This window comes from Panthera pardus, unplaced genomic scaffold (assembly GCF_024362965.1).
Source record: "Panthera pardus isolate Hobbes unplaced genomic scaffold, ASM2436296v1 HiC_scaffold_25, whole genome shotgun sequence".
NCBI lineage: Eukaryota > Metazoa > Chordata > Mammalia > Carnivora > Felidae > Panthera > Panthera pardus.
Genome location: NW_026526821.1, coordinates 27,028,635 through 27,042,224, shown reverse-complemented (window position 1 = coordinate 27,042,224; position 13,590 = coordinate 27,028,635). Strand labels below are relative to the sequence as shown.

The 13,590-nt window shown below is 54.3% G+C and overlaps 1 protein-coding gene across 5 annotated transcripts; it reads left to right on the top strand.

The window, feature by feature from the left end:
- The first annotated feature begins 2,080 nt into the window (after positions 1–2,080).
- On the top strand, positions 2,081–7,610 carry LOC109272593 (cytochrome c oxidase subunit 4 isoform 2, mitochondrial). 5 transcript variants are annotated; one of them, XM_053890364.1, is made up of 6 exons: positions 2,196–2,212; positions 3,342–3,423; positions 4,594–4,682; positions 5,005–5,169; positions 5,964–6,095; positions 7,364–7,610. In XM_053890364.1, the coding sequence occupies exons 4-6, from the start codon at positions 5,022–5,024 to the stop codon at positions 7,498–7,500; spliced, it is 417 nt and encodes a 138-aa protein (XP_053746339.1). In that variant the 5' UTR covers positions 2,196–2,212; positions 3,342–3,423; positions 4,594–4,682; positions 5,005–5,021; the 3' UTR covers positions 7,501–7,610. The 5 variants fall into 5 exon arrangements, with proteins under 5 accessions (XP_019314408.2, XP_019314409.2, XP_019314406.2 ...); XM_019458863.2 differs by lacking the exon at positions 4,594–4,682 and having other exon boundaries at positions 2,081–2,212; XM_019458864.2 differs by lacking the exons at positions 4,594–4,682; positions 7,364–7,610 and adding an exon at positions 6,580–7,357 and having other exon boundaries at positions 2,169–2,295.
- Positions 7,611–13,590: the final 5,980 nt, after the last annotated feature.

Here is a 13,590-nt window from a genome sequence, read left to right as displayed (position 1 = left end):
TACAGATGTTCCTCATCACGGCATCGCCCCACATCTGGTGCCTAGAGTTCAGACAGAAGCTGGGGTGGGGCAGAACATTCCCCAAATGCCTTTCCTTGTAAAGTCCTGTGAGGGATGGGGAAACTGAGGCCCACAAATGGCACAGCTTGGCTACCAGCACGGCAGCAGCAAAGCCTACACACCAGCCATTCTCTCCAGCGCAGCAGGCATCTGCCTGCCCCTGGAAAGTTCTGACAGAACTTAAGGCATGCTCTCCCCAGGTTGCCCGAAGGAGGGTGTTCCCTGATCCTTTGTCCGTAGGGCTACTCTTCAGGACACCCTGGTCAGCATCGAAGAGGTAAGGTGGTCCTCTTAGGGGTCGCTCAAACCTGGAATTCCCTTGGTCATGGGGAAGAGGGTGGGACAGCTCCCAGGAGTAACCAGGGCTAATCCTGGGAGCTGAGGGTTTCCTCTCATGGAGATCCAGGAGAGTCCCACACTGCCTTCTCACAGCTTTGTGTCTGTTGCTGCTGAAGTTCAGAATGGAAAGGTGCATCCTGCCCACCCGAGGGTCTCTCTAGCACCTTCCCTGAGTCTCTGCCCCTCTAGGTTCATCTACCCCCTGGGGATTAAGCCCCTCCCTCCAGACACTGGCTAGAGCAGGTCCCTGTGGCCTCACTGGCTAGAGGAACCCTGATGGATGGGTGGGCACTGGACACATTTCATAGGCCCAGAGCCGAGAGACATAGAAAGCTCTGATCCCAGGCCACAGAAGGGATCCCCAGCTTTCATTCATCAGTCCACCATTAGTATTCTAACAATCCCACGCCACGTTTCCTAAACTCATGCTCCACTCCATTTAACAATATCACTCCCCTACTTACCTCTGGTGGCTTCCCATCTTTAAAATAAAAATAAGATCCATAGCATGGCCTCTGAGGCCCTACTTGGGAGTCTAGCCCCTCTCCAACTCTCCCCTCTACCTGTCACACTCCGGCCAAGATGGCCTCTCTCTGTTCTTTGAATACACCTGTGTTTTTCTGTCTCTGGGCCTTTGCACAGGCCTTTCTGCTTAGAACTGGATTGTGAGCCCTAAAAGGCCAGGGACTGTTTTTGGATTTGTTTGGCTCTATAGCCCCAAGCATTTACCTTGGGGACACTCAATAAATGCCAGCTGTAATAGATCTTCATAAATAATTCTTTTTTCCCCTAAATGCTTATTTATTTATTTTTGAGAGAGAGAGAGAGAGAGAGAGAGAGAGAGAGAGAGAGAGAGAGAGAGAGAGAGAGACAGGGTGGGCAGGGGAGGGGCAGAGAGAGAGAGGGAGACACAGAATCTGAAGCAGGCCCAGAGCTGTCAGGGCAGAGCCCAACCTGGAACTAGAACTCAACAACCCGTGAGATCATGACCTGAGCCAAAGTTGGATGCTTGATCAACTGAGCCACCCAGGATCCCCCTTAATAAATAATTCTTGAGTAAATGTGCCTGATGCTTTTCTGTTGACTTATCTAACCTTTACAACAGCCATGTCAGGTAGGTACTATCATTAGCTCCCTTTTCTAGAACATAAGACAGGAACTCAGAGGTTCATCCTAGGAGGCCTAAGAGGTTAGGCCACTTGTTAAGGGCCACACAGCTAAGATTTGAACACCAGAGGGAGGCTTTTATTCACCCCCACAGGGTATCTGGCGGCATGGGAGCAGGGTGGCAGGTATACCACAGACCAGCTCCCAGATTCTAGATGTTTGTGGGCTTGCTGGAGCAGGAAGCATTGAGCCTGGGCTGGAAAGTTGGCAAGACTGGGTCTCGGCAAAGTCACTAAGAGAGCATTCCAAGTGCAAAGAACCGGCAATGAGCAAAGGTGCGGAGGGAGGGTGATTCAGCTCCTGGGACTACCAGAGTCAGAGGGCTGGGCCGGCCGAGGACACCCCGCCAGCTGGGTCCTGGGCGCTGTCAGCTGTGGGTCTCCAGAGGCAGGACCCCCGCGGGCGGGGAAATTGAGGCGGGGACTCACTCCGCGGCCCCCCTCTCCGGGCTGGGGGGCCCGGGTGTCTCCAGGGACGCGGGCTGGGCGCTCCCACGCCCCGCTGAGGCAGGACGTTCCCACGCAGGGGTTGGCCTTGGGAAAGGCTGTAGGGCGGGCCTGGGGGCGGGCGCCCGCGCTCTGGTCCCTCTGCCGCCCATTCTCCGTTACTTGTTGGGCTGACCTAGCTCGCTGCGCTGAGCAGGGAGGTGAGTGAGTGGGTGGGAGAGCCTGGCTGCCCAAGGCTGGCGGGTGAGGGATGCGGCCGCTTGGACCCCTGCTTTCGCCACCGGTGAGGATCCGTGTGGTCCCTGCCATCGAGTAGGGTCAGGAGCGGGGGATGGTTGGGGGGGGGGGGCGGGTCCTGGCAGCTGAGAGTTGAGGACTCCTTGGGAATTACCCTCTCTCCGAATGTGGGGCGCCATCTCTTTCCCCAAATGTAGATGACTCCTTCCCTCTCTTCAAATGTGGGGCTCCCCACTTACAGACAGGAGCCCTTCCTTCCCAGATGTGGGGGCCCCCTCTCACCACACATGGTACACCCCCTCCTTCTCTCTGTTGGGTGCCCCTCTCTCTCCCCAGATGCGGGAAGCGGGGGAGGGGAGTGTGCTTTTTCTTTCCAGAAGTGAGATACCCCCTTCCTCTCCCCAAAACGTGTGCTCCTCTTCTCCCTCTGACCCACTTTGGTCCTTGCCCTCCTCTAAAGCCCCTCCCCACCCCCATGGGAGCCAGACTCTGAGACTTCCCTGGGGGGTGGGGGCTTGGGCTCAGCCTGTCCCCTTCCCCCACCAGATCCACCGCAGAGCAGGCTTTGTGAGCACGTAGGCAGCCAATTAGGGAGGAAGGGGTGGGGGCCAGACCTTCTGTGCAGAGACCTTGGCAGATGGCCCTGTGAGGAAGAGAGGTAGCCCCAGGCCCTGCTCCCTCCCTACCTGGACTCCCACACAGTTTCCTCAGGGAGGGAGAGCAAACAGCCCAGGGAGGTTTCCCAACTTGGCCTGGCTGAGCTGGAGCTGGGACCAGAACCCTGGCCCACAGCGCCAAACCGCTGGGACCCTGCCTCCGGGAGTTAGGCCTCCTCCCACTTCTCAGATGGTTCACTGAGGTCTCCCGAGGGGGGCTCCAAATGTCTAGGACCCCCATCTCCCCCCACCAGGATCGCAGACAAAAGTGGAAGGGTCAGGGGCATGAGGGTGACCTTGAAATCCACAGGCGGACCCCACCACCACCTGTGAAAAAGGGTTTCTGTATCTGGGCCCTGAGGGTAGGGGCAGAGGGCAATGTGGGGCAGGACTCACACACACACACACACACACACACACACACACACACACACAGATGTTCTTCAGAGCTGTCTGGAGCTTGGTGCTGAGGAAAGGAGGACCCAGGATGCGGCAGATGCACAGCCCGGGAAGCGCTGGTAAGACCCGCACACCCCACCCCTGTCCAACTCCAAGGCTAAGGGTGGGCTCCTGCTTGCCAGCTGCCCTGGGTCTGCCCTAGACTGTTTTCCACAATCCCACCCCTTGGGCCTGGGCCACATGCCTCCAGGATCTGGAGCTCACATTTGACAGGGTCCCCTTCCACCCCAAGCTTCCTCGGGGCTTGACCCCCACACCCTGGGCTCCTAGGGCCTTTGTGTCCTGAGGTGGAGTGTGCTGATGGGACCTTGGACCTCCTTTCCAGACCCTATTCAGAAAAAAGAGGCCTAAAGCAGGAGAGACTTCAGCCACATAGCAGAAGGGCCTTCTTGACCCTCCGGAGAATAACGGATAACGTTCACTGAGCCCTTACTATGTGCCCCAAGCTGTGATCAACATTTCACACAGACTAAAACACTCAGTCTTCATAACAACCGTGTGAGGTGGATGCTGGGCTGTTATCTCCATTTTTCAGATGAACAAACTGAGGCCCGGAGGCCTAGGTGTTAAAAGAGCCCAAAGCAGTTCCAGCACTGTCCTGGCAAGGTGGTACCAATGCCCTCCATGTGGGCACCTCTGGTGACAATAAACAGAAGCTTGATGGAGACCCTCCTGGTGCCCAGCCTTGCTCTGGACACCCTGGACACCCACACGGAGCCCTTGACGCTTAGCCACCAGGGAAAGCTTCTAGGAAGGAAGCCAGTCGTAAAACGGCCCTCTAGCAGTGGAATTGACCGAGCGTCCGCTGCGAGGCGCGGCGCTAACCCTTTCAAGTATATTATCTTGAGGCTGCCCACGACAGCATGCGGCGGGAGCTTACTGTCCCCGCTTTCCAGATGAGGACACTGAAGCACAGTGAGGTCAAGGGGCTCGCTGGAGCTGGGGTGGGTGGAACTGGAGTTCAAACGCAGCTCTGCAAAGCCGTGCCCTTGACCGGTGGTCAAAGGCACGCGGCTGGCGCTTTACAGTTTGCAGAGCAGGTGTACATCCGCCACGTCAGGCTCCTCTCCCTCAGCCTTCGTCCCACCGTTGCCTTTGCCTGCCATGCCCTCCTCACCTCACCTCTTCCCAGAGAGCACAAGGTTTGAACCCAGAGGGGCTGCCTTGCTCCTTTTCGCTCTGTGAGTTACAGCAAGTCACTTAGCTGTTCAGTTTCTCTGTCTGTAAAGTAGACAGATAACAGTCTCGCCTGGCTCAGAGTGACGCGGAGTAAATGAGTCAATTCACCTGAAGGCCTTAGAGTGGCTCCTGGCACACAGTAAGTGCTCAATAAATGCAGCCCTCTTTTTTTTTTTTTTAATGTTTATTTATTTTTGAGAGAGAGGGAGAGCAAGCAGGGGAGGGGCAGAGAGGGGGCTGGGGTGGAAACAGAGGAGTGGAAGCGGGCTCCGTGGTGACCACGGAAAGCCTGATGCGGGGCTCGAACTGGCGAGCCATGAGACCATGACCTGAGCCGAAGTGGGATGCTTAACCAACTGAGCCACCCAGACGCCCCGGTGCAGCCCTCTTTTTTAATATTGTGGTTAGAGCTGGGATGTCCCAGGTGCAGCCTGAATGTAGCTCTTCTGTTGTACCTGCAGCCCACAGCAAGGAGAAGATGCCCCCCTACACTAACTACCATGCCCAGCGCTCCTACCCCATGCCCGATGAGCCCTTCTGCACAGAGCTCAACGCTGAGCAGCGGGCCCTGAAGGAGAAAGAGAAGGGCAGCTGGACCCAGCTGACCCATGACGAGAAGGTGGCCTGTAGGTATCAGGGGGAGGGGGGGGGGGCTGGCTGGAGAGAGCGGGCTGGGGGGGGGGGTGACTTTGAAAAGAAGCGCCCCCACTCAAGACAGCCAGAAACCCCTGAACGCCTGAACTCATACCTGAGGGGTGAAGTTTATCCCTTTGTTCATCTATTCTCTTATTCATTCAACTATTTGTGCACAGTCAGATGCGAGGTGATGCTGGGGATACAGGAGTGAATCACCCAGATGGTTCCTGCCCTCAGGGTGCTCTCAGGCCAGTGGGGGAACTGACACAAACCCAGATAACCGTAATATGAATTTTGCGGCTAGGGCGAGGTGTGTCCAGGGGGTTGTGAGGACCGGAAGGAGAGAGACATGGAACGCTGGCGGGCCTTTCAGAGGAGGGCACATTCTGGCTGGCCTTGAATGATAAGGACGAGGGTGCTGCCTGGGAGTGGGAGTAGCATGGAGAGGGATGTAGGAGCAGGAAAGTGTGGGCATCGCTGAGTGGTGTGGGGGGAAGGAGCAGAGAGGCAGGTGGGTGGGAGAGCAGGGGCCTGACCCCGGGAAACAGGAGGGATGTGCGATCCCAAGTCCTGCCCACCAGAGGTGCCCCCGAAGGACTCCTATTTGGAGCCTGCTTCTGGCCATGCTTTGCATACGGTCGATGTTCAATAAGAATCTGCTGAATGGACAACACCTGCTTCAGGGACGGGGAGGCTGGGAATCCCTGAGGCCAAGACTTGGTCCAGGGTCCTCGGAATCCATGCGCCTGAGACCCCTACCTCCTCACCCCTCATCTGCCTCCAGTGTACCGGCTCCAGTTCCATGAGACCTTCGCGGAGATGAACCGTCGCTCCAATGAGTGGAAGACAGTGATGGGCTGTGTCTTCTTCTTTTTTGGATTCACAGCTCTGATGATTTGGTGGCAGCGGATCTATGGTGAGTGGCAACAACCCCCCCTCGCTACCGCCCGGGGCCGCGCCCTTGTGGTCAGAGCCACCAGCCACGTTCTTATAAGGCAACTCGTCTGAAGAGTTTTGAAAAGTCCCCCAAAGAGGTGTAGGGTGAAGGGCAGAGCACGGCTGCCTTGGTTGGGACGTAGGGGCTCTGCCTCTCTGGACCTCAATTCCCTTGCCTGTAAAATGAAAATAACAGTGCCCACATCACAGGGTTTGTGAGGATTTAATGAGAGAGCCAAAGCCAGCGTCTGGCACATAATCATGAATGGTAATGTTACTGATTGCTGTTATTAGCCATGGATTTTTCTGTAACAAAGAGTCACCAACATACAAGAGCTTAAACAAGATACAGGTTTTGTTCCTCTCTCACAAAAAAGGCCTGGGGGAGTATCGAGACTGCAGTGTCAGGCTCCTTCTGTCATACTGCTCTGCCATCCTTAACGTGAAGCTTTCTTCTTGATAAGGTGGCTGCCCCAGCTCCAGCCATTAACGCCTACATTCCACCCAAGAAGAGAGAAGAGAGACCTCTTTAAGGTCCAGAAGTTGCGCACGCCACTTCTGCTCACCACCCGTTGGCTAGAAGCGATCACATGACTGGGTCTAGCCACAAGGGAAGCTGGGAAGTGTAGTTTTCAGCGAGGCCATCACATGCCCAGCTGTCTATTACTACTGAAGAGTGATTCTCAGAGTGTGAGACCCTGGACCAACACCATCACTTGGGAACTTTTAGAAATGCACATTCTCAGCCCCAGTCTGGATCTACCAAGTCAGACACTTTGAGGGTGGAGCCCAGCAATCTGTGTTTTAACAAGCCCTCCAGAGTGATTCTGCTGCCCACTCAGGTTGGAGAGGCACTACTCTGGAAGAAGGGAGGGGATGTTGGGGAAGAGCTGGCAGTCTCTGTGCCAGCTGACCTCACCTCTGATGGCCTCACCTTCTTTCTTCTTCTGCGAGAGTGTGATGTGAATTCCCGCTTTGCTTGAGGAAGAAATGAGAGAGCCTTTGGGAAAAAATTTATCCTAGCCCAGTGTTTGGGGCTAAGAGGTGCCCATAAAGATATTTTCCTTCTTTACCACACACTGGGGTAGAAAGTACCAGTGACTCAGGCAGGCCGGGTCAGCCTCAGGGACAAATGGACCAGGAAGTAAGGTATGAGCTGTGTAGGGAGCTCTGCCCCCAGACCTTCCCTGATGCACACCTCGAGGCATCTAAAATGCCTTTGTCCCCCCACCCGTGCCTTCCCCGCAGTGTTCCCTAAGAAGCCCGTCACCCTGACGGATGAGTGGAAGGCCCAGCAGCTCCAGCGCATCCTGGACATGAAGGGCAACCCCGTGCAAGGGCTGGCCTCCCGGTGGGACTATGAGAAGAAGGAGTGGAAGAAGTGACATGGCATCCTGGCTGCTGTCCCTGCAGCTCCACCCTGGCCCAGAGCCTGTGGACGGCCCTTTCCTCCTCTTAATCCCAATAAAGCTGGCCTGTTCTCTTCTGCCTTCAATCTCCACCTCTTTACTTGCCACGAACCCTTCATTACATCTAAAATCAAGCAGTGTAGTGAGGGAAGGACAGGAATAAGCCACCTTCCGGGGGCCCAGAGCCCAGGTAGTCAGGGAGGGCTTCATGGAAGAGTAGGGACTAGGGCTGAGTCTTAACAGGTATGTGGCATTAGGAAAGGGAGGAAGGGGAAGGGAAGGTTTTCCAGGTGGAGGGAGTGGCTTGAGCAAAGGCAAATACACTCCTTTATTCAGTCAATTAACAAATATTTATTGAGCACCTACTGTGTGCCAGGTATTAACCCAGGCCATGGGGGCCCAACAGTGCATAAGACGAAGTCTCTGGCCGCATAGTGGCAGCATTGGGAGACACAAAAATGAATGTGTAAGTATAACATACAGTATGTTACGCAGAAATGAAGAAACAAAGTAGGGTAAAGGGACAGAGTTAAAAGGAGACTGGAGGTGGTAGGTGGAGGCCTTTTAGAGGAGGTGGCATCTGAGAAGAGGTCTGAATGACATGAGGGAACAAACCTTGTATCAAAGGCAGAAAAGCAGGGCACTTGACTGGCTCAGTCAGTGGAGCGTGCGACTCTTAATCTCGGGGTTATGAGTTCGAGCCCCACATTGGGTGTAGAGATCACTTAAAATCTTGAAAAAAATTTTTTTAATGTTTGTTTATTTCTGAGAGAGAGAGAGAAAGAGAGAGAGAGAGACAGAGCGTGAGTGGGGGAGGGGCAGAGAGGGGGAGACACAGAATCCGAAGCAGGCTCCAGGCTCTGAGCTGTCAGCACAGAGCCCGACACGGGGCTCGAACCCACGAACTGTGAGATCGTGACCTGAGCCGAAGCTGGACGCTTAACCAACTGAGCCACCCAAACGCCCCCAAAATAAAATCTTAAAAAAAAAAAATAAAAAGACAGAAGAGCAAGGGCAAAGACTCCGAGGTGGGATTCTGGTCCGTGTGGGGGACCTCACAGAGGCCACAGGGGCCATAGCGGAATGACTTAGAGAATAGCAGGAAGGTGTGTGCTGGGGAACAGGGTTGGGCTTGGGGCAGAGAGCGGATTATACGGGGCCTCACGGGGTTTTAGTCTTATTTACTTATTTATTTATTTCTCCGTGCCCAGCGTGGGGCTTGAACTCACGACCCTGAGATCAAGTCATGTGCTCTACTGACTTGCCTGGGGGAAGCCAGCCAGGCGCCCCCGTGGGGTTTTATTCTAAGCGTGAAGACCTCCGAGAAGCAAATGCCAAGAAGGAATTAAACGTGGAGAGTTAAGGGGCTGATGTCTGTGAAGGATAGAGAAGAGAGGGAGCGGGAGCAGGTGTCGAGAACCCTCAGACAGCGGCGCGGTGGTGCAGGTCTGAGCTCTGTGGGAGGAGGGGAGGGAGGAAGGAGGGCAGGGGAGGGAGGGCCTCAGACTCGACTGTGCTGTCTCCATCTGAGTCGGAAACCACACGGGAACGTAAATGGCGCTGTTTAATAGGAAGTCGTCAGCATAAGCAAGCAAGCGACTCTACAAAGACGTAAAGAGAGCAGTGACCGCTATCCTACGGAGAGCACCCAGGGAGGGTTGAACTTGGAAGTGGAGTGCCTTCCCCAAGCTGGGGTTTAGACCTCATTGGAGCAGGTGTGGTTGAAGCCCAGGGCAGCGCAAGGAACTTTGCTGGGTCACCCGGACCAGAGCTGGTCCGTAGTCAGCAGGCGGGCAAAAAGCAACCCTCAGAGGCCCGAGGGAGTCGAGGCTGGTGGGCAGGTGGGATTGGGGCACCTTTGCAGATGTGAGGCTTGGAGCGTGTGGTATCTGCATTAGGAGCGTTGCAAGAAGATGGTCCTCAGGCCCGAGGGCTGCAAGGTGCTGAGAGACTGTGAACACTGAGCTCATGGCTGTGGCAGATCATCGCCGGGCATCCTCACACACTGCTGACTAATCACACGGCTGTGCACGTGCACACACACACACACACACATCCCAGAACCAGAAAGAGAAGCCTTTCCTCCTGAAACGTCCCCTCCAGCACCCTCTCCTGGCAAAAAGCTTAGCGTCTCACTGTAAAGGAGGAAATGCCGAGTCCAGATCGTTATGGCAGAGCAGGTACTGGAGGGTGAATTTGGAGCCGAGAAGCGAGAGGTCGATAGCCGCGCAGCATCTTTGTGAAAGTCTCGGCCAGGCCAGTGGGGAGCCCCAGAGCAAAAAATCTCCATTAGGGGAGTCCTGTGTTGGCCGAAAGGGACTCCTCCCTAATAACACCCCTGTGCTCTGTCCTCAGCAGGGAGCAGCCCTGGGGGACAGTAGCCTCAGCGCGCGCGAGCACTGCAGCACTTCTGAAAGAGCAGTGGCAGGAAGTGATCATACCACCCACCTTACAGCAGGTTCTCTCAGAGAGAGACCCGAACAGCACATCTCCATGGACACCCTCGATGCCACTGGAGGCATTTAACAGGGCAGTCAGGACAACAATATTTATTCAATCACCAAATGGTTATTTGCATCCACTGTGTACCAGGGGGGTACAGAGCGGATGAGACCTCATTCAAGTGTCAGGAATTCCGGGTCCTTATGAATCTGACATGCTGCAATGGGGAGACAGACATTAGCCAGACGGCCACTTTAATAAGTTATAGTGCAAATGAATGCTAAGAAGAGGCGGTACCTGGTTGAACTGACCAACAGACGGAAACTGCACTCATCTAGAGAAGTCGGAGACGGCTTCCCTGAGGAAGTGTCCTCAGACTTGAGATATGGAAGGTGACTCATAACTAGGTAACAGGGGTGGTAGAACAGCATTCTGGGCAGAGAAAAGCATGTGCAAAGGCCCTGTGGTAGTGAGGACCACGGCATGATAGAGGAAATAAAGGAAGCCCGTTGGGCTATCACACAGAAGAGAAGGAAGATCTGGACTAGGACGGGTGGGGGAGTAGGAGACTCACACAGGGCTTTGTAGGCCCTGCTGCCCCTACCGAAGAGACACATGTGGGGGAAAGCAGGGAAAGATGGAGCTGGGAGAGTGTGTTGGGGCCAGAGTATGGGGAGTCTTGCACATCGATTTGGTTTTTATCTGAAAGGCAACTGCCTGGTCCTGAGCTCTGTGTGGTATGAGACCCATTGTATTAGCCACTGCCTTAGCATGAGAGATGCTAGGGACCCAGAGACAGAGCCGACAGGAGCCCTGCCCTCCAGATCCCCCAGCCAGCTGGGCAGGACTGATATGGACACAGCCAGCTGGAGGCTCCTGGGGTATTAGCTACAGAAATGGTCAGCAGTACATTTTGACCCCATTGTTCTGACCCAGCCCCTCGGCCAAGGCAAACAAATCAGATGTTAAACTCGTCAGTTTTTTCGCCTACAGTAATGCTGTGCGACAACCCCCAAAACTTGGTGACTCACAACGTTGAGCATTTATTTCTACTTTCATGGGCTTGTGGGTTGGCTGAGGCTCTGCCGGGATCAGCCAGGTTTAGTTCCGGACTGCGGGTTAGTACTTTGGTTTTCTGGGGCGTCTTTTAGGTTCCTGGACCCACTAAACAATTCCCTGGACGCCAGGTGGGTGTATGAAAATTCAACTCAATTCGGACACTGTGTACTTGGAAATAGCGTCAGCTTCCACAGGTTAAGGGTTCGGTCCTGCGAGACTGCCCCGCCCCCTACTTTAAGACACCGCCCCCCCCCCCCCCCCCCCCAGGCCAAGCCCAGGTTGTTATCTGCACTTTTGACGGACTGGCTATAAGTCAGAGGATCCCACGACCCCCTCCTTGAGTTTGATTAATTTACCAGCACACCTCACGGAACTCGGGAAACCCACTTACTGGATTACCAGTTTCTTATAAAAGGACATAACTCAGGAAGAGCCAGATGGAAGAGAGCATGGGGAAAGGCATGGAGCTGCCATGTCCTGTCCGGGCATTGCTGTCATCACATCTCCACGTGCTCACCAGCCCAGCAGCTCTCCGAACCCTGTCCTTTTGGGGGTTTATGGAGGCTTCATTACATAGCCATGATCGACGAAATCATTGGCCATTGGGGATCGATTCAACCTCCAGGGGGGCCCCCTCTCCCTCCCCAGGAGTGGGATGGGGTTGGGGGCGGGGTGTGTGGGAACTGAAAGTCCAACCCTCTAATCATGTGGTTTGTTCTCTGGGCAACCCGTCCCAAGATGGGGTCCAAAAAAAAAAAAAAAAATCACATCATTGACATAACAAAGAGACACCTTTGTGGCTCTCACCACTTCAGGAAATTCCAAGGGTTTCAGAAGCTCTGTGCCAGGAGCCAAATAGGTAGATTTCTTAGTATAGATCACAACATCACAGGCTGCCGTGACAAAATACCACAGACTGAGTGGCTTAAACAACAGAAAACTGTATTTTCTCACAGTTCCGGAGGCTCTAAGTCCAAGATGTTGGCAGGATTGGTCTCTCCTGTTGCGTCTCTCTTTGGCTTGCAAAGCCACCTTCCTGCTACGTCCTCACATGTTCTTTCCTTTCTGCATGCACGTCCCTGGTGTCTCTTTGTATGTCCAGATTTCCTCTGCTTACAGACACGCCCGTCAGATTGGGTTAAGGCCTTTCCTAATGACCTCATTTTAACTTCGTTACCTCTTTAAAATTCCTATCTCCAAATATCCTCACATTCTGAAGTTAGGGCTTCAACATAACGAATTCAGAGGAGACGTGACTCAACCCACAAGAGTTGGGTTCAAAGTGATTCCATGTGTCTCCTTGTTCTGGGAGCTGCGGGCACTGAGGGCATTTTTGTCTCTTGGCAGAAGTCAGAGACTGCCGAGGGGGCAGGGGGATGGTTAGGGACACGTGATGCTCTTAAAGCCCGGGCTCCACAGAATCAGCACCACCTTCCACTGGTCCAAGCAAGTCCTCTGGTGTTCCGGTACCGTTGCTACCTTCCAAACCACCCCAAAACGTAGTGGCACAAAGCAGCCATTTTATCCTGCTCGCCAATTCTGTGGGTCAGCAATTCAGGCAGGGCACAGCAGTTACTGTTTGCCTCTGTTCTAGAATGTTTGAGGTCTCGGCTGGGAGCACTCCAGAGGCAGTGGCCAGAATGTTCTGGAGGTGTTTTCACTCTGGTGGTTGACACTGGCTGTCAGCTGGCCCAGCCGGCCTGCTCTGTCAACCGGACATCCTTCTTTTGTGGCATGCCCGGGTGGTCTCTCTGTGTGGGCTAGTTTGGGCTCCCTCAGAGCCTGGTGGGCGGGTCCCAAGAGAGCACTCCAAGAGAACAAGAACAAAGGGTATTGCACTCTCGACGATCTAGCCTCGGAAGACACATAGCATCACTTCTGCCGAACCCTGTTGGTCAAGGCACTCACAAAGCTCCACCCGCGTTCAAGAGGGAGCGGACAGGGGCGCCTGGGTGGCTCGGTCGGTTAAGCGTCCGACTTCGGCTCAGGTCATGATCTCACGGTCCGTGGGTTCGAGCCCCGAGTCGGGCTCTGTGCTGACAGCTCAGAGCCTGGAGCCTGTTTCAGATTCTGTGTCTCCCTTTCTCTGTGACCCTCCCCCGTTCATGCTCTCTGTCTCAAAAATAAATAAACGTTAAAAAAAAATTAAAAAAAAAAAAAAAAAAAAGAGGGAGCGGACATAGACTTCCCTACCCGATGGTCACAGTGTAAGATGTAAGATGCACATGAGATGGGAAATATGGTTGTGGCCACCTTTGGACAATATAGTCTGCCACCCACAGCCAAGCCCAACATCGACGGGCAGAGAAATAGCCTCCGTCGGAGTACACGTGGCGAGCGTGGGGTGGAGGGAAACTGTGAGCAAATACCACCCCCTCTCACAGATGGGGAGAAGTAACCAACACACGATCATGTTGATAAAAGCTAAAACTGACCCACAGTAACTTGGATGTCGACAAAACTTCAAACGGTAACATTTTGACATTTAGATAGTCAAATTTAGGCCTGAGAATTCTGGCAAGGGGCTCCTGGGTGGCTCAGTGGGCTGAGCGTCCAACTTCGGCT

Bases quoted from the DNA above. Each gene is read 5' to 3' on its own strand.
- LOC109272593 (XM_019458861.2), top strand. From the start codon at position 2,263: ATGCGGCCGCTTGGACCCCTGCTTTCGCCACCG. The intron at 3,424-5,004 runs GTAAGACCCGCA...TTGTACCTGCAG, and splicing joins GCACAGCCCGGGAAGCGCTG to CCCACAGCAAGGAGAAGATG. The intron at 5,170-5,963 runs GTAGGTATCAGG...ATCTGCCTCCAG, and splicing joins CCATGACGAGAAGGTGGCCT to TGTACCGGCTCCAGTTCCAT.